The 22991-nt window shown below is 43.7% G+C and overlaps 1 protein-coding gene across 1 annotated transcript in view; it reads right to left on the reverse strand.

The window, feature by feature from the left end:
* The window catches only part of LOC146786139 (cytochrome P450 2J4-like), an 87946-nt gene extending 65427 nt beyond the window's left edge, over positions 1 to 22519 (reverse strand). Inside the window, exons 1-3 of the mRNA XM_085635641.1 lie at positions 21909 to 22519; positions 14286 to 14448; positions 12880 to 13029 (exon numbers count right to left, since the gene is read on the reverse strand). Of these exons, the coding sequence (XP_085491767.1) occupies positions 12880 to 13029; positions 14286 to 14448; positions 21909 to 22079 (484 nt within the window). The 5' untranslated portion in view covers positions 22080 to 22519. The remainder of the gene's footprint in view (positions 1 to 12879; positions 13030 to 14285; positions 14449 to 21908) is intronic.
* Between the last annotated feature and the right edge of the window lie 472 nt (positions 22520 to 22991).

The raw sequence follows: 22991 nt of genomic DNA on the forward strand, positions 1-22991 counted from the left end.
GCAGTGGTGAACTCGACCTTCAAATCCTTAAAGGCTAGCTCTGCTTCTTCTGACCATTCGAATCGTGTTCCCTTCTTCAGTAACCGCGTCAAGGGTAGTATTCGTCGAGAAAATTCTCCAATAAACCTTCGATAGAAATTTGCAAACCCAATAAACGCTTGGACTTCTTTGACACTGGTGGGTGACTTCCATTCTAGTACAGCTTGAATTTTCCGTCTGTCCATATGAATTCCTGTTGGCGAGATCACAAAGCCCAAGAATTCTACCTGCGAAACTCCAAAAGCGCATTTCTCCAATTTGACAAATAATTTATTCTCTCGTAGTTTTTGTAAAACTCCTCTAACTTGTGTCTGATGCTTCTGCGTATCTTCAGAGTAGATCAGTATGTCATCAATATACACAATTGCGCATTGATCGATGAATTCGCTGAGTACATCATTTATAAAATGTTGAAACGCTGCAGGCGCATTACTCAATCCATAGGGCATAACCTGGTACTCAAATAGCCCAAAGGGTGTCCGGAAAGCCGTTTTCCACTCGTCACCTTCTCTAACTCGAATAAGGTGGTAAGCCCATCTCAAGTCCAACTTCGTGAATATCTGTGCTCCTTTGATCTGGTCCAATAAGACGGAGATAAGGGGAAGAGGATACCTGTTCTTCTTTGTTATTCGATTTATGGCTCTATAATCAATGCACATTCTTAACTCGCCCTGCTCCTTCTTAGGCACAACAAATAGTGGCGAAGACACTGGAGATTGGGAAGGACGTATAAATCCATTGGCCAGGTATTTGTCAATATATTCTCTCAGATGATGGTTCTCTTGTTCTGTCAAGGCATACACCCGACTGCAAGGTAAATTCGCCCCTGACTCTAGGTCTATCTTGCAGTCGTAAACGCGATGAGGCGGCAGTTGTTCAGCTTCCTGTTAGTTGAAAACGTCCTCAAAGTCCTGATACTCTGGTGGTATTGATTGCGTATTGATTACGCACACAGAGACTTCGGCCAAACATAAGGCGTGAGCTGGGTTTTGTTTACTTGTTTCCTTGTGAGCTCCAAAACAGTTCTCTCTACAATACACTGAGTTCATTTCGATTGTTCTGTCACTCCAATTAATCGAGGGATTATGTTGTTGAGCCATGGAAGTCCCAATATAAATTGAAATTGCGGGGCATCAATTAAATTAAAGTGTATAGCTTCTCTATGCCCATCTTCTCGAATCAGCTCTACCAATTCTGTGTGACTCGTGATAGGCCCAGAGGATAGGTTGGTACCATCAATCGCTCGAACTGGTTCTTCTCTTGCCTTGGCGATTGCTTGCAGCCCAATTTTTGCCGCGAATTTCAGATTGCAGAAATTACCTGTGGCTCCTGAGTCCACCATCACCGCTACTCCTTGTTTCTTGACGAAATCGGATTGTCACAGATAAAATTCAAATGGGGTGAAGACGACTGTAATGTATTTGCCAATCGATGTTCCTGGGGAGTTGATTTTGGATTCGCATCCACCTACACAACTCCTTCTACAGGTGGTGCTGCGAGTTTTCCTTCAGTTTAAATGAACCCTTTGTCTTTTTTGGACAATTTCGCACAAAATGCCCACTAGACCCACAATACATACATAAGTTGCTGACTCGCCTCTTTTCCTTTTCTTCTTTAGTGAGCGGTCCCCGGATTATTCCTATTTGCATAGGTTCAGATCCTGAGACACTTTCTGTGCCCTTTCCTGTTTCTGTCTTAGCTCTGTCTTAGCTCTGTCGAAACGTGGGACCGTACTTCTGAATTCTCGTCTTCTCTCTCCTCTTCGCTCTCCCTGACGGAAATCCAATTCTAGAACCAGATCTATTAGGGCGGAGATTTCAGTTGGACGGTTCGGTATTTGAGTAATAATCAAAGGGAATGGATCACTTGTAGCTGGCACCAGGGTTCAGATCGTTGTTTCCGATATTCGGTAAAAAACCCTCATTCACGTAAGATAATTTGTGGGCGGTATATCTTGGTTCTCCGCCTTGATATTTAGATACGTGACAGCATCATCATAGGGTTTTTCCCATGCTTCCTCCAACCCGGAGGGAACCACTGGACGATCCAGTAGTGATCAGGGAAAAAAATACGAAAAAGGGGGTGAGAAGTGCTCAGGTGTTGTGATTAGATTAAAGAATTCCTCTAGCTACCTATATATAATTTTATTCCGTTAGGTGCAGGGAAGAGAAGGATAAAAATAGCTAGTTGCAGAAAGGACATATTATGAATCCGCTGCAGTTGTGGTCTGAGTGGTTGGTTGACATGTTTCAGCCCCTAATATGCCCAGAGGGGTCGGGGGGCTTTCTTCAGGACCTCAGGTGAAAGTGAAGTGAAGATTGTATAATATTCAATGACAGATGGAAGTTCTAGTGTTAATTTCAAGAACTTCTTGAAGGTTAATACCTAGGTTTGGGGGGGGCAGGGAAGGTAGACAAACGTCCTTAGTTAATGCAGGGATGACGAAGTTGTTGGTTCGGTATTTGAGCCAAACCATCTTTTAGTTCATCTCGCAGGCCTTGATAGAATATTGCTGTCCTCTTGTTCTCCGGCCAATCAGTTTCCATTACTAACTTGTTGAACTGGGCTAGGTAAGCCACCAAGTCTCCATTTCCCTGCTTCAGCTCCAATAATTCGTTATCTACAGCTTGAGAGATCCGTCTTCGGTCAAAAATTCTCAAAAATTCTTTCTTGAACTCGTCAAAATTCTGCAATAATGGATCATCTCGTGAAACTATCGGCATCGACCATGCCGCAGCATCTCCACTTAAATATGACAAAATGAAGGCCACCTTAGATTGCGCATCAGGAAAAATAGAAGGGCGGCACATGAAATGAAGTGAGCATTGAGTAATAAACACCTGCGCCTTTTGTGGGTCCCCACTAAATCTCTCGGGCGCTGCCAACGGTATCACTGGAGATAAGGAATGTATTACTTGTGTTGTTAATTGTGTTGTGTCTCCCATAGATGTGGTGGGACCCTCCCTTCCAGCAGCATACTGTTGTCTTATTCTCTGTGCTAATTCTGCCGTCTCCTTCCTAGAACTCATGACCTCCTGTCTTAGGCTTTGATTCTCTTCTTTAACTCCTACCAGTTCCTTTTGTATCGCCTCTAGTACCGACCCTAAGGTCTGTAAATTAATTCCCTCAACCATTTCTTTTCTGTTCGTGTGCAAGATTAGGACGTGGGCACTTCACTCTGTAAGGGCTCACCTTCAGCTTCTCGCTGATTTTCTGTTGTCTTGCACAGGAACAGAAGTCGCTAGCTTCCCAACTCCCACTTCCAACCACTCAGCCCCAAGTTGTACTTAGGGGGCTAACTGGTTAGTGACGGGGAAGGGGGAAAGTGGATACAATAATAAATATAAGAAGAGACTGGTTCTGGACCTTCTGGTTTTCTATCTGGATATCTTCTTCAGCCTTCGCACAGCCTATCGAAGACACCTAAGGAAAACTAAACACACAACAATTTTATTCTTTCCCTTCCTCTACACTATTCTATCTCTTTTCTTCTTTTTCCCTTGTGATTTGCTACCTACCCATAATCCTGAACTCTGTGCTTCTCTTCCTGACCAACTCTGTTTTCTTTGTTTCTTGTTATGGATGTCTTTATTTATCTGGAAAATAGTTACCTTTTGATTAAATCCTATTTAATTCCTGAGCGTTTATCTAATAACCTTATTTATATATACATAACCTACCAGCAGTTGGTTTTTACTGGGGCTTTCTCTTTTATCTCGTCGTCTTTTCTTTTTCTGTTCTTTCAATACTCTAACTCTTGTTTTTTAGATTATTTCTTTCTGAGTTTAAACCCTTTTATCTCTGTTATCTTTTTTCTCCTCATGTTAATGCTGTGGTGGAATTGCTCTGGTAAGTCTTTCTCCTGTCAACCTTTTTTCCTGCTCGTTTGCAGCTTTTATTTGGCTATGGTTCTGCACCACTCTAACTCACTTCTCTTTTTCCTTTTTACAGGACCGGGTAATCTTATTAATGCAGATACGGTAAGTTTTAATTACTTTCAACGATATTGCATCTTTTGACATTACTTGACATTATTTATATGCCTGAGAACCTTTCCAGTAATTCACTTAGCTTTCTGCTTGTTCGCTGTCAGGAGTAGCTGAATCTTCACTCGGAACGGAAGAGACGAGGCGTCTCCAATCTCTACTCTGGTAAGTCTCTCAACACGAACTCCAAGCGTCTTCTTATTTCTTCAGGTAAGTATTGTTTCTTTGACTAGGGATTGATCTCGAAGGGGTAAGACTCTGAAAACTTCGTACTCTAGGATAATTCACTTCAAACTGGGAACACTCGGAAAAACAGTCTTCTCTGAGGTAAAGTCTTTAGTGAAGTGCGCAATACTTTAGGCGTGCGCGCGTCACGTCAGCCTCTCTGGATTGCAACAACTAGACCGCCGACCCCAGCGCCTTAGCGGCCATCTTGGAATTGCGGACATGCCACCAACTCGACCATTGATGCCTGGTCAACCCTGTAGCAACACTTGAGTTTAACCCCTTGCGCATCACTTTGAAACTCGCATTAGGGATCCTGACACCGCCATAGGATGCAAGGCTTTCCGCAGACACCTATTTTCCCCATAGGAGCCTGTGTTGTCGGTCTGAAAACAGGCTCCCTTTAAAGTCAATGGGAGTCCTTCCGAATGGTGTTCGGAAGCATCAGAATCAGTCGGGTGGAACCGCCAACCGTGAGTCGGTTGGAACCGAATCTGACAAGGAGTTAAGCAGTTAGTTTCCGACCGACATTGCAATGAGCCCCCATATGTGGTCACATCATAATTGCGGTGTCTGGACCGCCGACCTGAGGCCGGTCCATCCCATGACCACAATGATGTCAGTTGGAGGCAACTCCGTCCCACATCGTATTGAGCCCCTTAATATTGCCACTCCAATAACTGCAACAGTAGAGAAAGTGTGGGATTGCGGAGTGGTACAATTTACTATTCTCATTCCACTGAGTGTAACAGTAGGGAAAGTGTTGAATTGAGGAGTGATAGCATTTAATATTCCCACTCCAGTCAGTGGAACAATAGGGAAAATGTTAGATTACGGAGGGGTAAAATGTAATATTCCCACTCCAGTCAGTGCAACAGTAGGGAAAGTATTTGATTGGGGAGGGATAAAATGTAATTTTCCTACTCCAGCCAGTGCAACAGTAGGGAAAGTGTTGGATTGCGGAGGGGTAAAGTTGACTATTCCCAATCCAGTCAGTGCAACTGTAGGGAAAGTTGGATTGCGGAAGGAAAGCATTTAATATTTGCCCCGCAGATAGTACTACATGTAGAAACAAACAAATTCTCTACAAAGCAAAAAAATACTTCCAAAAACAAAATTACAAATTAAAATATAAATATTAAAAAAATATATATATATTTCACATTGTGTTTTTTAAATAAATGCATAATATAATATTAAATGCATATCATAAATACTTACAAACATTATTAAAAATTAAATCCCCAAATAATTGTCATATAAAAATATTTTATTACATAAATTCTATTTTAGTTACCTTACACCATATACAAAACTTACAACCAACACCTAAAACTTAACTTTAAAAAGCTAATCATTTACACTATTAAGATAAGTATTTAACAACAAACTAATTATCAATAATTAAAAATTAATTATAATTTAAATGAATATATTTTACTTTCCACAACATAACCCTATAAAATATACAATACACTCTTAAAATGTATTAAAGAATGAATTACACCATTAACATAATTAGTTTTAAATTAACTAATCATTATTAAAAAAATATATAAAATGTTAACTTTTTAAATGTACTTCCCACCCGATACCCCAGTAAGCACAGCAACCCACCCCATAAATTAAAAAAATTGACTTACACAAATAACATAAGTAATTATCAATTAAATAATTAGTATTAATTAACAATTAGTTATTAATTAATTAAAATTCAATTACTTCCCACCCTGTACCCCTATAAACCTGACAACCCACATATGAAATGGAAATAAAAAGAATTACACAATTAACATAATTATCAATTAAATAATTAGTATTAGATAAGAATTATTAATAATTAATGAAAATTAAATTACTTCCCATCCTAAACCCCTATAAATCCCACAACCCACTCATGGAATTTGAATTAAAAAAATAATTACACTACAAACCTAAAGAATTATTTATTAAATAATTAATATTAATAAAAAAATTATCATTAATTTATTATAATTAAGGGACCGATTACAATAGCAGGCCATCCTGTCGCAGACGGGACCACCCAACAGGCTGTCAGCAGTCTTGCAGTAGGCATTAGGATGCGACCGCCACCACGGCGATCGCAATGCCTATATTTTGCATTGCTGTGGGTGCTGCTGGATGCAGCACCTGCCACAGTGCAGAAAAGGGACACCATACGTATCCCTGCACTACGTAGCAGGCACCATGTGGTGCCTGCCACATGGTGCAGGCCTCTATAGGGGCACCATAGGTGCCCCCCAGTGCCCACAGCTTAGGGTTAGGGTGGAAGGGGGGCCCACTATGGGTCCCCAAGTCCCATTCTGCCTGCCTGCTCATGGCGGGTTAACTGCCATGAACAGGCGGGCGGAAAGGGACATCGTAATCCTATGGTTGTGCCTGGCAGGCACCGCTACCATTGTAGGGAATGCGAGGCCCTCCACCGCACCGGCGGACTCAAGGAGCCCGTCGGATGCATGGTGGTCGGGATTTCCGACTGGCATCCTTTCACATGTCATTATAATATGGCGGGCAAAAAACATGCAAACGATGGCGGTGAGACCGCTAGTGACAGGCTGTCGTGGCGGCCTCACAGCATCATAATCTGCCCCTCAATTACTTCCCACCGTGTGCTCATATAAACCCACAAGCCGCTACAGTACTAAAAATAACAAAAATTACTTACATCACATAACATTTAAAATATATACCAAAACACATAACAATTAAAAATCGATATAAACAACTATAATATTGTAATCGATAATAATGACCTTGATATTTTAAAAATCAATATTACTTACCTTAAAATGGATATTCTTGACAAGGATATTCTGGCTGACGATATTTCCATGTCACAATATTTTTGGCTCGATATTTGTGCAAGTCGATATGTACAGCTCTATATTTTGTCTCACCATCCCAAGTTTGACATGGCATCTCACCTAATGCTCATTGAAGGACTGGAAGAAGCAGGAATCAATGGTACAGCTCTTAAGTGGCTAGCTTCATTTTTAAGAAACAGAAGCTTTCAGGTTTGCGAGGAAACATTCTGCTCAAATACTCTGGCCCTGGAATATGTAGTGCCACAAGGTTCATCATTGAGCCCCACTCTGTTCAATGTCTATGTTCGACAATTGACAGATAGTATAATGCGGCATTGATTTTAAATGTTATCTTCTGCTGATGATACTCAAATAATCATTTCCCTAACAGCAGATACTGCAGCACTCCCTACCCAACTTAATGCTTGTCTAAGAGCAATCACTGACTGTATGCCTAGCAGTAACTTGAAACTCAATGGAGACAAAACTGAGGTCCTGGTAGTCAGTAACAATCCTACTCTTTGGACTGAGTTACTGTGCCCCGACTGCTTAAGTGACCTATTGCTTCACAAAAAAGAAATAAAAAGTCTTGCCGGATTGACAGCCACCTCACTATGGAGGTTTGAGTAGGAAAAGTAGCAGCCCCTTGTTTTTGCTTTCTAAGAACATTAAGGTAGGTCCTAAGTTGGCTCCCTCTTGCCACTCGAAGAACTGCAGTCCAGGGTCTTATGCTGTCCCGTCTTGACTAGTTTAACTGGGAAGCCTTTTGTATGTAATCAAGCGACTAAAAGTGGTTCAGAATGCTGCAGCGTGCACTGAGTTGAAAGATTCCAAAGCATCATTTGGTTTCCTCGTCTCTTGCAGCCTTTCACTGGCAGCCAATATCCTGGAGAAATACATTTAAATCCCTCTGTCTTGCCCTTTGGGCCATGCATAACAAAAGCTCTCCTCTAATACAGTGGTTGCTGACCCCCCTATAGTGCCAAGAGATCATTACACTCCTTTGACAAGAGGCTTTTTACTGTGCTTAGAATTGAGAAAACCCAAAGCAGAGGGGGTTCTTTTGCCTACCTGGCATCAAAATTCTGGAACAGGCTGCCTTCAGTCTTGAGAATGTTTAATGAAGAAAGCAAATTCAGGAACTTCTCAAGACCCACCTTCTTCGAGTGATATGCATTACGTCAGCTACTACATTCAGTGCTAAGAGGCCCGTGGACGCTGGAAATGTATCTGTAAAGCAATGTTAAGTTGTGAGTGTCCAGCGAGACCCGAAGCCAGGACATGGGAGAGGAGATCGCATCTTGGTGACCTGCCAGTCAGATGACCACCTCCTTTCTGGCGATGGGGATTGAGTTTGGAGATGCTGTGAAGCTTTGTGACTGCCGCGTTGTGACTTATTCCATCGTGAATTTCAAATGGGTTGCTAACAGTTCTGCTTTCCTTGTTCACTCTATCTTGGTCTGAATATGGCGGCCACATTGAAATGTAAATGATGCTGCTTGCTATTGCTTTCCTTTTGTTCTTGCCTTCAGTATTTTATTCTCCACTTACCCTCATAGCTCGAGCGGACCCACAGCTACTAGCATCGCAGAAGGAGCAGACAGGTCAGACCTGCTCTCTCAGGAATTGAACTTAGAAATTGAATTTTAAAAACTGCACTTTGTTTTAAAATTGCATTTTGTGTTAAAAACTTCACTGTGCTGCCCTGGTCTGCCGCGGCTTGCCATTTGAGCAGAGGGCACGCACACCACCTGGCACATTAAAGGAAGTGCACTGAGTGGACGCTTGCAGCGGTGTGCCGGCGGCGCACCTTAGGCGCGCCAAAGGCAAGCCCGTCTGCGCCCATCCAAGCTAGGCCAACGCCAGACGCCAGACACCCTGCCCGTTTCCCCACCCACCCACCACACCCCCCGCCCACCTATGGCCATAATAAAATACTCCAGCCAAGAACTCCACGCAATCAACAGCCAGCCCCCTCGGGCATCTGACATGACCTCACCACCAGGCCCACGCCTAGGAGCCTTTACTCAAAATATCTGGAAATGCCTATATTGCAACGCCCGCTCACTCCCTAAACATGCTCTTGAAATCTGGTCCCTACTAGACTCCGAGAAACCGAACTTATTTTTCATCACAGAGGCATGGCTTCATGAGGCCTCCCAACCAGATATCTCCATAGCCCTCCCTCCTGATTATCAGCTGACCAGGTTGGACAGGAAAGGAGGGGGCATAGGGATTGCTTCTAGGGCCAACACTGATATCCAAACCATTGACTCTGTCCAAGTGTCTTGGAGAGAAATCTGTATATTTAAAATAAACAACATTAGGAAAGGAACATGGAGAGGGGCCTTACTATATCATCCGCCTGGCAACAAAAGCCTCTTTACCATCCATTTAACGGAGGCCATTGCACCACACGTCCTAGCTGCGGACAACTTCCTCCTTCTGGGGGATTTTAATTATCACACAGAACAACTTTCTGACCCTCACTCAGATGATCTTATCACCAGCCTTAACACTCTCGGCCTTGACCAACTGGTAAAGGGCCCCACCCATACAGCAGGTCATACTTTAGATCGCCTATTTTCCAACTCTCCCCTAGTAAAGGTCGATCAACCAGTCCCTGGCTTTTGGTCTGACCATCACGTCCTCAAGTTCCAAATACAGGGTACAGCTACCCAACCAAATCCATCGATAGAATTGCTTCCTAGTAGACCCTGGAATAAAATAAACCTACACTCCTTCGCCACCCTTTTTGCCCACCTTTCACCACCCAAACCAGAGCTCCCTAATGAGGTGGCCATATCACTCGAGCTAGCAGTCACTTCCACCCTCGACAAAATCGCCCTGGTCAAACAAACTAAATGCCCTCACAAACTCTCCCCTTGGTTCACACCTGACTTGAAAAATGACAAACTAGCAGCCAGAAAGGCTGAACACAAATGGAGACACACACAAAGTGTCTCAGATAAGCAGTACTACAAAACAAGACACCTGCGCTATAAGGACCATATAGCCGCCGCCATAAAAACCTACTTAGGGGATAGAATCAACCGAGCTTCCAACTCACAAAAAGAGCTTTACAAGATCCTGAAAGAATTCACCAATCCCCCCTCCTGTCAACCCATTCAGATCTCCTCACAAGAATGGGCCGACTCCCTCTCAGTCTTCTTCGTGAATAAAATCAATATCATACATAGCACCTCCCCACAGTCCGAAGGATTACCCCCTTCAGCTAGAAATCCGGGCATCTCCAGATTGCATCTCAACCCCCTCAGAGAATTCCACCCCACAACCGAGGAAGAAGTTCTAACCACCCTTTCTAGGATCAAATTTAGCTCCCCCATTGACCCAGCCTCTGCCCAGATTATATCCAAAATCGGACCAGCCCTTATACCCAGACTGATGCCCCATGGGAACAGTCCAGCCCGAACTGCCAAGCCAGGTCCTCCCTGGACTGGAAACAAGCATCCTAGGACCGGTTTCGGGCTTTCAGCCCTCGTCAGCCAGGTAGCTTGATTCCAGTGGCATGGAGAGCAAGGGACTCACGTCTGAGCATACCCTTCCCACTCGGGGTGACAAATGAAAAAATGACTGGGGGAGAATGTCTGCATTGTCAGCATTCCGTCCATCATTTGTTTGTTGTAACGCTTTTCGCCCTAAGTGGGATGGGTATTCCCAGACATGGGACCCGTGCTCACTACGCTACTGGAGTCAAGCTATCCTGGCTGATGACGGCTGATAGCCAGAAACCGGTCCTAGGATGCTTGATTCCGGTCCAGGGAAGACATGGCTTGGCAGTTCGGGCTGGACTGTTCCCATGAGGCACAGGGTCAAGACTGATTTGCATATGGCCATGTCTAAACTGGGGTGGTGTAGTGGGCAAAAGAACGATGGATTTAACCCAGATCTCTTGACTGGGGGAGAATGTCTGCATTGTCAGCATTCCGTCCATCATTTGTTTGTTGTAACGCTTATACCCAGACTGGCCAGGCTACTCAATGACTCACTGTCCCTATCCACTGTACCCACCATCTGGAAAGAGGCTAGAGTGAGACCCATCTTAAAAAAGCCCAACTTCAACTCCAAAGATCACAATAATTACAGGCCCATCTCCCTTCTACCTCTCTTTGGGAAAGTCCTGGAAACATTAGTAAACAAGCAGCTGTCTGAACACCTTGAGAATAACAACCTGCTTGACCCCTCTCAGTCCGGGTTCCGGGCCTTCCACAGCACCGAAACAGCACTGCTGGAGATGGTCGACAACATCAAACTCGCCCTAGACGCCAAACAACCTGCCATCCTGGTACCACTAGACTTGTCTGCAGCTTTTGACACCTTCTCCCACAGCATCCTCTTGGGCCGCCTGTGGGAGCTTGGTGTCGAAGGTACTACATTGAACTGGTTCAGGAGCTACCTCACCGGCCGCAAATCCAAAGTCAAAGCATGAGCTTTCACCTCCAGTAGCAAGCCTATAGATAAAGGTGTCCCCCAAGGTTCTATACTCAACCCCACCCTCTTTAACCTGTTCCTATGCCCCATGGCTAAAATAATCAAAGCTTACAGCTTTGATACAGTGTTGTATGCTGACGACACCCAATTATTAATCACCCTTGCTCCAGACCCCACCTCCATGAAACTCAAATTTAAACAATGCATGACAGACATCAAGGACTGGATAACAATTAACCACCTCCAACTTAATGCTGGAAAAACGGATATCCTACTCTTCGGAAAGGCCCAACTGCTATGGACTGATGACTGGTGGCCCTCCACTCTAGGTCCATGCCCAGCACCAAAAAAGGCAGCACGCAATCTTGGCGTGCTAATAGACACCAAGCTCTCAATGTCTGATGACGTTAATCAGATAGTGCGCACATGCTATGGGCTAATGCGTAGCCTAAGAAAAATCTTCAAATGGATACCACTCTCCTCACGTATGTCATTAGTACAGGGACCAGCCGCCTTGACTATGGCAACGCCTTGTTGGCATCCATCAATGAAATCCACCTAAATAAACTTCGGGTCCTACAGAATACTGTGGCAAGACTAGTCCTTAAACTATCCGCCCGTGTGCCCACTGCCCCCAGTCTGAAGTCCCTGCACTGGCTGCCCATTAAAAAACGGATCACCTTTAAAATATGCTGTCTCGTACATAACATCCTAAACAGAAATGGACCCCGCTACCTAGCGCAGAAACTAATCTCGTATCAGCCCACAAGAAGCCTCCGCTCTGCCAGCAAACATCTCCTAACCATACCAAAGACCCGTATCGTCAAATATGGCAGCAGGTCTTTCTCCAAAATCGCCCCCACAATCTGGAACTCGCTACCCTTACGCCTCAGAACAGAAAATGATCATAAGAAATTCTGTAGGTCCCTTAAAACCCTAGTATTCTAAACTCCCCTTACCCTCAGATCGTCCTCTCTGTGACTTACTGTGATGCTCGTATGCAGCGCTATGAGACCTAAGGATGATATATGCGCTTAATAAATGTCACATAACATAACATAGCTAAGTACCTTAGCTTTCTGTTGAAATTTATTAATGTGGGTAATTGATGTTGTATGTAGCTACACAAAACGTTCACATGTATCCACCTGTTCTTTTGCAAGCTGCTTGTATACAGTGGTAACCTTTTGATGTAAAGTGCTTAGACATCCCTTTGGGTTTGTCTTGCAATATAGAAAACCATGCAAATAAATAAATAAATTCACATTATATCAGATAAAACTGAATGAGCCTAATATGGGGCTCAGATGTTTAATATCATAGAAGTAGCACCTGGGCCTGAAATCATTTACCTTTCATCATCGTGAAGAACTCCACCAAGCTCTGGGCTTCCTCCTGGATCCGCACTTCCAGAATTTTCTTGCCAACCCCGAGATTCCTCAGAGACGCCATACCAAAGCGTCTCTGCTGCTTCCAGGTGGGTCCAGAGGAAAAGATAACTCCTAAGTAATCAATTGTATGTTACCTTATCAGTTAATTGTCTCTTCAGCGTGATATACTCATTTTATTTTTAGGTCTGGCTAAAGAATGGTTTGGTCCTCTCTGCTAATGTAAAGCATGTACAGGTAGAAGTAGTCTATGCAAGAGGCTGCAAGAAAGACTTGTTTGACAATGACCTTCATTTTTGAGCTACAAATATCATTCTCTCTCTCTCTCTCTCTCTCTCTCTCTCTCTCTCTCTATCTCTCTGTAACTCATTCAGCTCTCGCTGCCTTTACTATCTGCTAAAACACTGTGGGATCTACAGTTGTCTTCCTCCCTTGCACTTCCAGGAGCCCTATATCTGCAGCACAGGACACACAGTGGATTCACTCTGTTTTTGTTTGATGCATAGAATGCCAGCTCTTAGATTCTGATTGTTGCACCACTGGACGGGCCCACTCTCTTTCGAGAGCTAGCTCAGGTCCAGGATACCCTCTCGGGTGATCGTGCACTCTACAAATCTGCATAACATAACAGTGTACATTGGTAGATTTGCTGGGTAACACCACTGCGGCCACTGTCAGTAGCACACACTTCAGAGCCTAGACAGAGAGAGCACAAATCTGTATCCCACTGGAGAGGGAAGGCTGCTGAGAAGGCTTAACTGACAGCCAGTTCACTATACACACTGTGTCACTGTGTCCCTATGGCAGTACCACTGTATTGTGTGACTAATGCACAGCGTTCACCAGCTGCCCACCCTGAAAGCCCTAGTTCTTTATCATCTGTGCTAATATTGCTCCACAGTTCATCCATCTATCCACTTGCCCAATGTATACCCAATTCGCTAAGCTTTCCTCCATGAGTTGGAATAGGTCAAGTGTGAGTTGCACAATCCCACAAAGAGATCCATTTATATCTGCTCAGTGAATCTTTCCAGCAGTCATAAATATCTACACACAGCCTGTATTCCATTCATTCTTAAACCAATGAGAAGCACCTCCAGCTCTCTGGCCCCTGCTTTTTAATTCTCTCAGCAGCTGGATAAAAGGCTCATGGAGTTACATCTATGATGCTGAAAAAGGCAGTGCAGATCACACATTCAATTACTTGCATCTTTCTTGTTCTAGCATCCTCTTGTTCTTCAAGGTTGGTAAATTGAGTGCCATAAAATTCAATCACAATAACTCTCTATTATTTACAGATCTTAGAAACGCTATATAACAACAAGGTATTTGCTGCGTAACCGTGCCATTGTGAAGCAAGAATTACCTACCCTTGCCCCTTGTAAGTTCGTTGTAAGTTGGGATTGTAGGGCGTCCAATAAGCTCTTCGGAGTGGGAGATTAGACCATCTCTTATAGCTTGGCATCCGTTCAGCACAACAACTGGCTTCTGACCCAGCCACACAGTGAAAACATTCCCATAGGTCTTGGCAAGCTGGCGGTGGAAAGTAATCATGCAGCGATTTAATAGAATAGCAAATATAGTAAAGCAAGTACTAACCCTACCAAATAAATATATGATCTATTGGGGGAAGGTAACTATTATGCATTTCAGACTCTGGGCAACCTAGAAAAGGCATGTTACCCATGTACCACTTATGTTACTTTGAGCCAGATGTACGACCCACCAAGCTGCGACTTGCAAATTGCGTTGCATTTGCGATTCGCAAATTGGGATGTATAACAGTGTCTCAGACACTGTTAGCGATTCCTAATGGGGTCGCAAATTGCATGTGTTAGACCCGGGATCCCTGGTTGGCTGAGGTAGGTACCTAGGCCAAATAGGGACTTCCATGTCAGGGAAAGGAAGGACACCTTCTCAGATAGCTCCCGCTCACCCCCTTGGTAGCTTCGCATGAGCAGCCAGGCTTATCTTCAAGGCAAATGTGTAAAGTATTTGCTACCACGCTCACAGCAACCCAATGTTGACACCACAAATGGACTCCACACGAGTTTCATAAAAATACGAGTGTAAATTTATACAAAAGAATATACGATAAGACCACACAATATATATCCAACATATGCATATTTGTAATATTCCTCTTGGGCGGTTGTTAGGCCAGCCAGCCCTTGTAAGTACTGGCGATACTAATGAGCAATTCTAAATGTTCCACTGCAGTCCTAATATAATGCTATGCAGTTTGTAATGCTAGAATCAGGCACTTTGCAATGTAAAAATAATGCAATGCGTAACGCAACAATCAGGTACTTTGCAATGCAGAATTAATGCTATGCGTAACGTAACAATCAGGTAGTTTGTTATGCAACCTAATGCAATCCGTAATGCAACAATCAGGTACTTTGCTATGCAGAAATAATGCAATACGGAATACACAAGTAGTTTGATATTCAGGAATTTTGCAATGCGTAAAATAACAATCAGGTAGTCCATTATGCAGAAATATTGCAATGTGTAGTACGACAACCAGGTACTGATCACGGTGCCCTAGGCAGTCTCTGCCACTCGTACTGACTCTCAGTCAGCCTCTGTCAACAGTTGTCCCCACATGGGTATGATGTGAACAAAAAGTGCAGCTCCGCACTCTGGCCCCGGTACTGCCACTCCTTTGACAAGTACGGGCCGTGATTCGAGCCGAAGCAGAGGCCCGCGCTGCCGGAATGGGAGAGGCCAAGAGCATCACACTCTGAGCCCGCACCACACCCCAGGTGTCGACACACGTTACCTGCGGGGCACGAACTCGCTCTCCTCTCCTCTCCTCTTCCAGCGACTTGGGCCTCCGTTGCAATCTTTGTGAATTCCGGGCAGTCGAACTCGGACCCTCCCTCAACAAGGTTGGTCGGAGGTCCCACTCTGGCAACAGTGGGCTCAGGCTGGCAGCTCGGCTCCTCCGGGGCTGCCGGTCCAGTCCGCTGATGCTACGAAGATCTCAGCCTGTAATAGGGCACACGCACACAGCGTCGCTGAGATTCACTTGGACTCCAGGTGTGCATGATAACAAGGCAATCCCCATGAAGTTCTCAGGCTGCAAAAAGAACACTCACACAGCGTCTCTGAGACTCACTTGGACTCCGGGTGTGCACGATAACACGCCAATCCTCACTAAGGTCTCAGGCTTCACAAAGCACACGCACACAGCATCGCTAAGGCTCGCTTGGACTCCAGGTGCCCACGATCACAGGGCAATTCTTATGAGGGTCTCAGGCTGCAAAAAGCACACGCACACAGAGTCGCTGAGACTCTCCTGGAAACTTTTGTGTTCCTGAGTTTTTGAAACAGGGAGCCAGCTCACCTCGGGCCCTTGGGGATAAGTTACATCCGGACACAACACACAGCAAAGTACGTTCAAGGAGGGGGACACAGCACACAGCAAAGTCCCTTCAGCCTCTCCTTGGTTAAAACAGAAAACTGCAGGCCAGCCCCAGAACACACAGCAAGGGTCAGTCTCTTCAGCTTCTTCTTCCTTGGCAAAGGTTCCTCTTGACCACAAAGTACCTTCAGTCTTGTTCAATGTTGATCAAGCCATTCTCCAAAGTTTAGGGGCTTCTGCTCTCATAGTTATACCCCTAAATGTCTTTGAAGTCTTTGTATTCGGGGGTCACTAACCCCTGTTAAAACCAGTTCTGGGTATCTACCAGCCAGTGACACCTTTTTCTTTTGATTAGTTGGGGTTTGGATTCTCAATCAGTCAGCAGGAGATGGGACCATTGTTTTATGGCTGCAACCCAGGTCTCTTCACCTCTAGGGGCTACTCCTCCCCCTACACTCCAGATGCAGGTCAGCCTGTTGCTTCTCACCTCCTCCCTTGGGTCAAGACATTCCCCAGATCCGATTATTTTCAAATCCAGACAGTCAATCAACAACCAGGCAGAGACACACAGAAATGTTAAAGCACAAAAACCCAGCCACTTCTAAAAGATTGGCTTCTAAACACACATTGCAAAAACCACCTTCATAGAAGGATGTGTTATTACATTGTGAGTTCAAGCACATTAAACTTCACCTCTCCATCTTAAGTCTTTGGGAAGATAGGCTGGAAAACATATTACACAGCCTCCCCATTCTGTCCTATGGGCAAAATGGCCTTTCCACGGGGAAAAACGAAATGGAGATAATTTCACTGTCAGGACATGGTACACATCTTAGTACATGTCCTACCTTTCACATGCACTGCACTCTGCCCTGGGGTTACACTGGACCTACCATAGGGGTGTCTGATGTGCATAGAAAGGGAAGGGTAAGGTCTGGCAAGTGGATGCACTTGTCAGAACAACATGGCAGTTTAACAAACTGTGCGCAGCCCCTGCATTGGCAGGCCTGAGTTCTCTTTTTAAGGCTACTTGTGTGGGTGGCACAATTAGTGCTGCAGGCCCACTAGTAGCATTTGCATCACCAGCCCTGGCACACATAGTGCTCTTTACTAGGGTCTTTACTAGTAAGGCAAACATTCCATTCATGGACAACCAATTACTATTATACTTTATACAGGGAGCACTTGCACTTTGACACCGTGGCAAAGGGTTCAAGGCATCTAATTTGGCAACACCATGTTAGAAAAAAGGTCTAGGGGAAAAACAAAAAGTTTAGGGAACTTTAGCCAAAAAAGGTAAAGTCCAACAGCATGCCTCATGAATATTAATGAGGCAGTTGCAATTTGCGACCCCATTAGGAATGGCTACCACTCCCAGGGATGATGACCTGCTGCAGTCAGCAGACCACCGTGTCTGGGAATGCTTTTAAACAAAGCAGTCTTTTTTTTTTAATGCAGCCCATTTTCCTTAAAGGAAAACGAGATGCATTTAAAAAAGAAAAATGAAACGTATCAGTTTCATTTTTTTAAGGGCAGGCAGTGGTCCCTCACATACTCACAAAGGGGAAGCGGTCCCCTGGGGACCCCTTCCCGTTTGCGAGTGGTTAACCACCTACTTGAAATAGGTGGTAAACTGCAAGTGTTTTGCAGCCGCAAATGCGGTCGCAAAACAATTGTACATTGCATGGTGGCTCGCTATTAGAAAAGGACGCCCCTTTCTAATAACGGGAGTTGTAAATGCTATTTTGCGAGTCAGTGACTCCTTTTTTTGTGGTCGGAAACGCGGGGATCTCCTGTTTGCGGCTGCAAAAAAGGGTCTTACATCTGGCCCTTAATGTAGGGTAGTTACACTGGCGTACCATTCAGAAAGATAGTGACACACACAAACCTTGCCCCTTCCTAGGCATTTTTTACATCCTGAGAATTTAAGGTACTCTTAGCCAATCATCATATTTGAAATTGTCTTAACTGAGTAGTATAAATGATTGAGTGTAAAACGACCAATTTAAAAGGTGCACAGATTACAGTACATGTATACAAGAGGGCGTGATAGGATCCAAATGCTAGGAGCTATGTAAATCACGAATTCTCTAGTCTGGATTAAAATTAGGTCTTAATGGCAGCTAGACACACACCTGAATTTCACTCACTTGGTCCAGACTCTTACATGAATGTTCTCATACACCTGCTTAACGACTTTGCTCTGAAAATAGCATACAGTAGTATGTTGAAGTGATGGTCCTCTCACATCAAGCTCACTAGACTGTCTAAAATAATGAAAATGCCACATCCATGCACTGTAACTTATTGTCCTGGGGGAACCCTGTCTTTTGATATGAGCGTACATATCATGCATGATTTTTGTGGAGATGGCCACTCCTGAGTAATACACAAAATTATAGATTTTACCTGGAGAAAAAGAACACTATTTTGCCCACCACAGCAGACACAATATATCACTTTAAAGAAGTTATTTATATGGCCTTTTCACCTACGAGACCCACCTCAATGGGAGGTATTTTCTTAATGGCATTTTGTACAATTACCCACAGCTTCCCATCAGACATATACCTTTTTTGGTCATGTCAAAGCTTCAATCTAGAGGATTAAATTTCAATGCTTTGCAAGATCATGAGGGAACTTGAATGTTGGCCAACTTCAGACACCCTTTCCAGGGGTTGTCCACTTCCTCCCTAGGTGCTTTTGATAATGTCAATTGAGACAAGCAACGGACGAAGGGTTAAAATGTGGCAATATCTTACAGACCAGGGCATCCATGTGGCACAAGAAAAGCGAAAACTCTCTCACTAGAAATAGTTGTCAGGAGTCTATAAAGTACTTTGGAGTTTCAGACATGGCCAGGAGATCATACCACCATCAACACCAAAAATGCCATCAAAGTTGTCAAAGATCACATGACTTAATCTGACAATAAAACACACAAAAGGTGACAGGAGGAATTCTTGCAATCTGTCTAAGCACTGGCAGTTGAACAGGGTGGCGTCCTAACACATCGTTCTTTTGCTCACCATGGCTCCTTAGTTTGGACTCCGTCATATGCATTCCCCATTCCTATTGGTTGGCTTTACGATTATCTGTAACATGCCCCAATACCTTTTTGATCCTAGCTCTGCTACACAAATGTTCAATGGTGAAGAAATAGTCCCAGAAAGAAAATGGACTCATATATTCCGGTTAATCTTTATTACTCCTGGGACTATCACAATATTCCATTACCTAGCCCTCTTTCCTCAGGGCTCTTCTGGGTACTCTCTGAATGGGTTGTCTTGGTATTTAGAGTAGCTTATATCTAGGAATCCCAGTTACAGTCACTCTCTGGGTTGGGGTGTGGGAGAAGGTGGAGCTGTGATGGGCAAAAGTTAGTATAGAATGTTGAGGCCTTGAGGTTCCTCTGTGAGAAGTTCACATCACTGAGTAAGGAAGGAACCAAGAAAGATGACCCCAGGTGTAATTGGCAGACTTCCCTCCATCAAGGTTTTTCAGGGCTAATATCGTGGATTGTGAAAAATCCACAGGCATTATAGTTAATTTACTGTTAGTGAAATAAAGTTAACAGATTTCATCAGTGCAGGTGGTGAATAAGTGTTGAGGTTGCACTAATTCCATTCGGTTGTGGCCATCTAGCAGAAATTGTGTTCTTGTCTGTAGATCAGTGAAACCTGTGAGCCTCCAACTTCGATGTGATTACTGCTGCGGTGTGGGGAGACTACCGGTTTACCTATATACTTATAGATAATCTTCAATAATCAGGTGGCCACCCTTGACTTAATGCCAACATAAAGCTAGTGTGTTTGCCTGTTTTCCTTTTTAATACTGTATACGTGTAAGCAGAGTACCTGTGTGATGTTCATATTATACATGTACAGGAGGCAGTAGAGAAGTGTGCATTATTGCTGTCCATGCTTTACATTGTGTGAGTGACTTTGTCTGTCTGTATGTAGTGGATGTCTGTGACTGAATGCCAGTGTGTGTGTGTGTTTGCATTTGAGGGTTGCACTGCCTGTGCATGCACGGTTGTTGCCTATACCACTCCTGTCTTGTTCAAGTGAATCTTGCATTGCTGTCTTCTATGCTGTGGTTATTCTGGGTGTTTGCTGGACTTTTGTATTGTATTGCTGCTTCATTAGCTGCACCTTTTTTTTTATAACACTTACACTGATGATCCCTGTGCAGTGCCTGTGTATGAGGGAAGGTTGCCATGCTGATGTCTGTGCTGCTCCTGCTTTGTGTGTGAGGGAATCTTGCATTTCTCAAACCTGTGCTTTACCTGTCCTAAGTGTGAGGAAAGCTTGCACTGCACTTCTCTTTTTGTGCATATCTTTCTGTTATTGCGTTTGTTTGTGTGGCGTGGTAATATGCGCTGTGCTTTACTGGACCAATATGGACCCCTCCATGGTCATTTAATAGTTAACATAGAAACAGGCATAGCAAGGTGTGCTTAACTGTGGCAATGTTGAAGCTGGTTTGATAATGCATGCTGTCTGGGCTGTGTTTGTAAACTAGCTTATGGCACTCTCTGTAACTTGAGAGTAAATCTCCTTCCTGAGCATTCTAAACCTGTAATTTGTGCCACCAACTCTGGCACTAACAGTGTTTATTTTAAAAGAGCAGAAGTAACAGGGACATGCGAGCAGGCACATATAAAGTGGCAACATGGAGTTTCTGGAATAGAGGCTGATTGTTTTGAACCAACATCAATAAGAAACCGTATACTAATGAATCTCAGAGGAAAACCTCGGCTGATCCTTCGCACCTCAGTGCAACGCTGGGTGAGGTGTCCTTTACTCTGCTAATGTACTGAGTCACTTTTGAGCTACAAGGGGGAGCAACACTCAGTGCCAGAGAGCACTGGCTAGCAACCAAGACCCTCGGTTTTCTTGAACAGAGCCAGTGCAAGTCCATCCTTGAGAGTTTGACTAAGATAACTTTGTAGCAAAAGTGAGTGTACTTCAGTCTAGGAAAGGTTATACTTGGTGTGCTAAAACCTGCACCACAAGAACTGTTTCTGAACCTTTGCACCTGAGCACATAGCTGGAAGAACCATCAACTTACTAACAAGTCTGAGGGCTCACTTACTACTCTCCGTGGACACAGAGAAGCCCAGTGGAAACACTAATTGAAGCCACCTTTAGGAGTTTGATTGAGGTGATTTTGTAGTAAAACTAGGCACAGACTAGTTAAGAAAAGGATTCAGCTTGGTACACTGAAGACCTACAAATGCACCCATAAAAAAACATGCAGCATTACAAGTATCATTATAATTGAGCAACATTATCATGGTGCATGGAAGAGTAGTAGAAGAAACATTCCAATGAACAGGTAGGTATGTGTGCTTGTGTGTGTTTGTGTTTTTATATATATATATTTGTGTATGTGTCTTTGTGTATGTGTGTGTGGTCAAAGACAAACTGAGGCCTGGCAAGAGCCACTGTGATGGAGCAACAAATAATCAATGATCAGTGACCCACCTTCAACTTTTTTCTTAGGTCCAATTATCAATGTGTGTGTCTGTGTAAAGAGGACTATAAACTACAAACACAGCTGGGAAACATTTACACACTCAACAGAAGTAACAACAACATTCTAACCAGGTCTACAGTACCTGCATGAGGGTATCATGATGAAGCATAAAGTTCAGGGTCCACAGGTTGCCAATGATGGGGAGAGGAGCTGGTCCAGGAGGGTATCTTCTTCTCAACCACTGAAGCTTGAAGTAATTTGCAATGAAGAGAGTAAGAAACAGAGCTATTAACAGCTCAGTGATTGACAGCATGGTGGATGCCTGGCTCTGCTTCGAGCTGTTCTCCTAAACAATGGACTTTTACTTTTAAATTATTCTACTTGCTATTCTTCCCTATTGTCTTAGTCTAATTTATTCCTTGTTATTTTTGCATCCTGTATCTGTTTCTCTAGCTGTTTACTGTCCCACTTTATAGTTTTCACTCTTTATTTCTTCCTCTCTCTCTCTTTGTCTCCCTTTGTACTCTGATTCTTTTGCATGTCTTTCTCTGCCACGAATGGCTCTTCTCCTTCCTTACCTTTTCTTCTGACCTTTAATTTTGCTTAATTTCACCTTCTTTCTCTTCCTTTGCTTGCTTTCAGTTCCTCATCTCTTTGCTGCCTTTCCTCCTTTATGCCCAGCCTGAATGTCTATCTTTTTGTATATACGCTTAGCCTGTGCACCTCTGTCCCTTTCTATTTTAGCAAAGGCCACCTTGCCGATCTCATTCTTTCTCATGTTCTCTTCCCTTTTATACTTTGTTTAAGGACCGCAGAGAAGGCGTATATTCTCAGTGTGTGCAATCTGAGAGTGTGTTGTTTGTGTAAGTAATGCACATGCTTATCAACCGTAAGTTTGGGCTTTTGCTCTTTCATCACTGCTTGTGATTGACCTTGTTTGACCGCCTTTAAGTGCATACAAATGTACTGCCAAAAAAAAACATCTCTTGGGATCCTGCCCAGTGCTTGTGACCTTTACCACAGCACCTGATGACTCACTTATATTGTAAAGTGCCAAATACATTTAAATTGACTCCTCAGATACAAATAAGGAATAATTACTGTGTGTTTTTTAGGAAATGGTGTCCACAATCATGTTAATAAGATAATCTGAATATTCGCCAGTCAGTCTTTTATATAACACACCGGGTTATCATCTCCATGTTGGATCATTTGCTGTTTTGTC

Source organism: Triturus cristatus, chromosome 11, assembly GCF_964204655.1.
Source record: "Triturus cristatus chromosome 11, aTriCri1.1, whole genome shotgun sequence".
Lineage (NCBI taxonomy): Eukaryota > Metazoa > Chordata > Amphibia > Caudata > Salamandridae > Triturus > Triturus cristatus.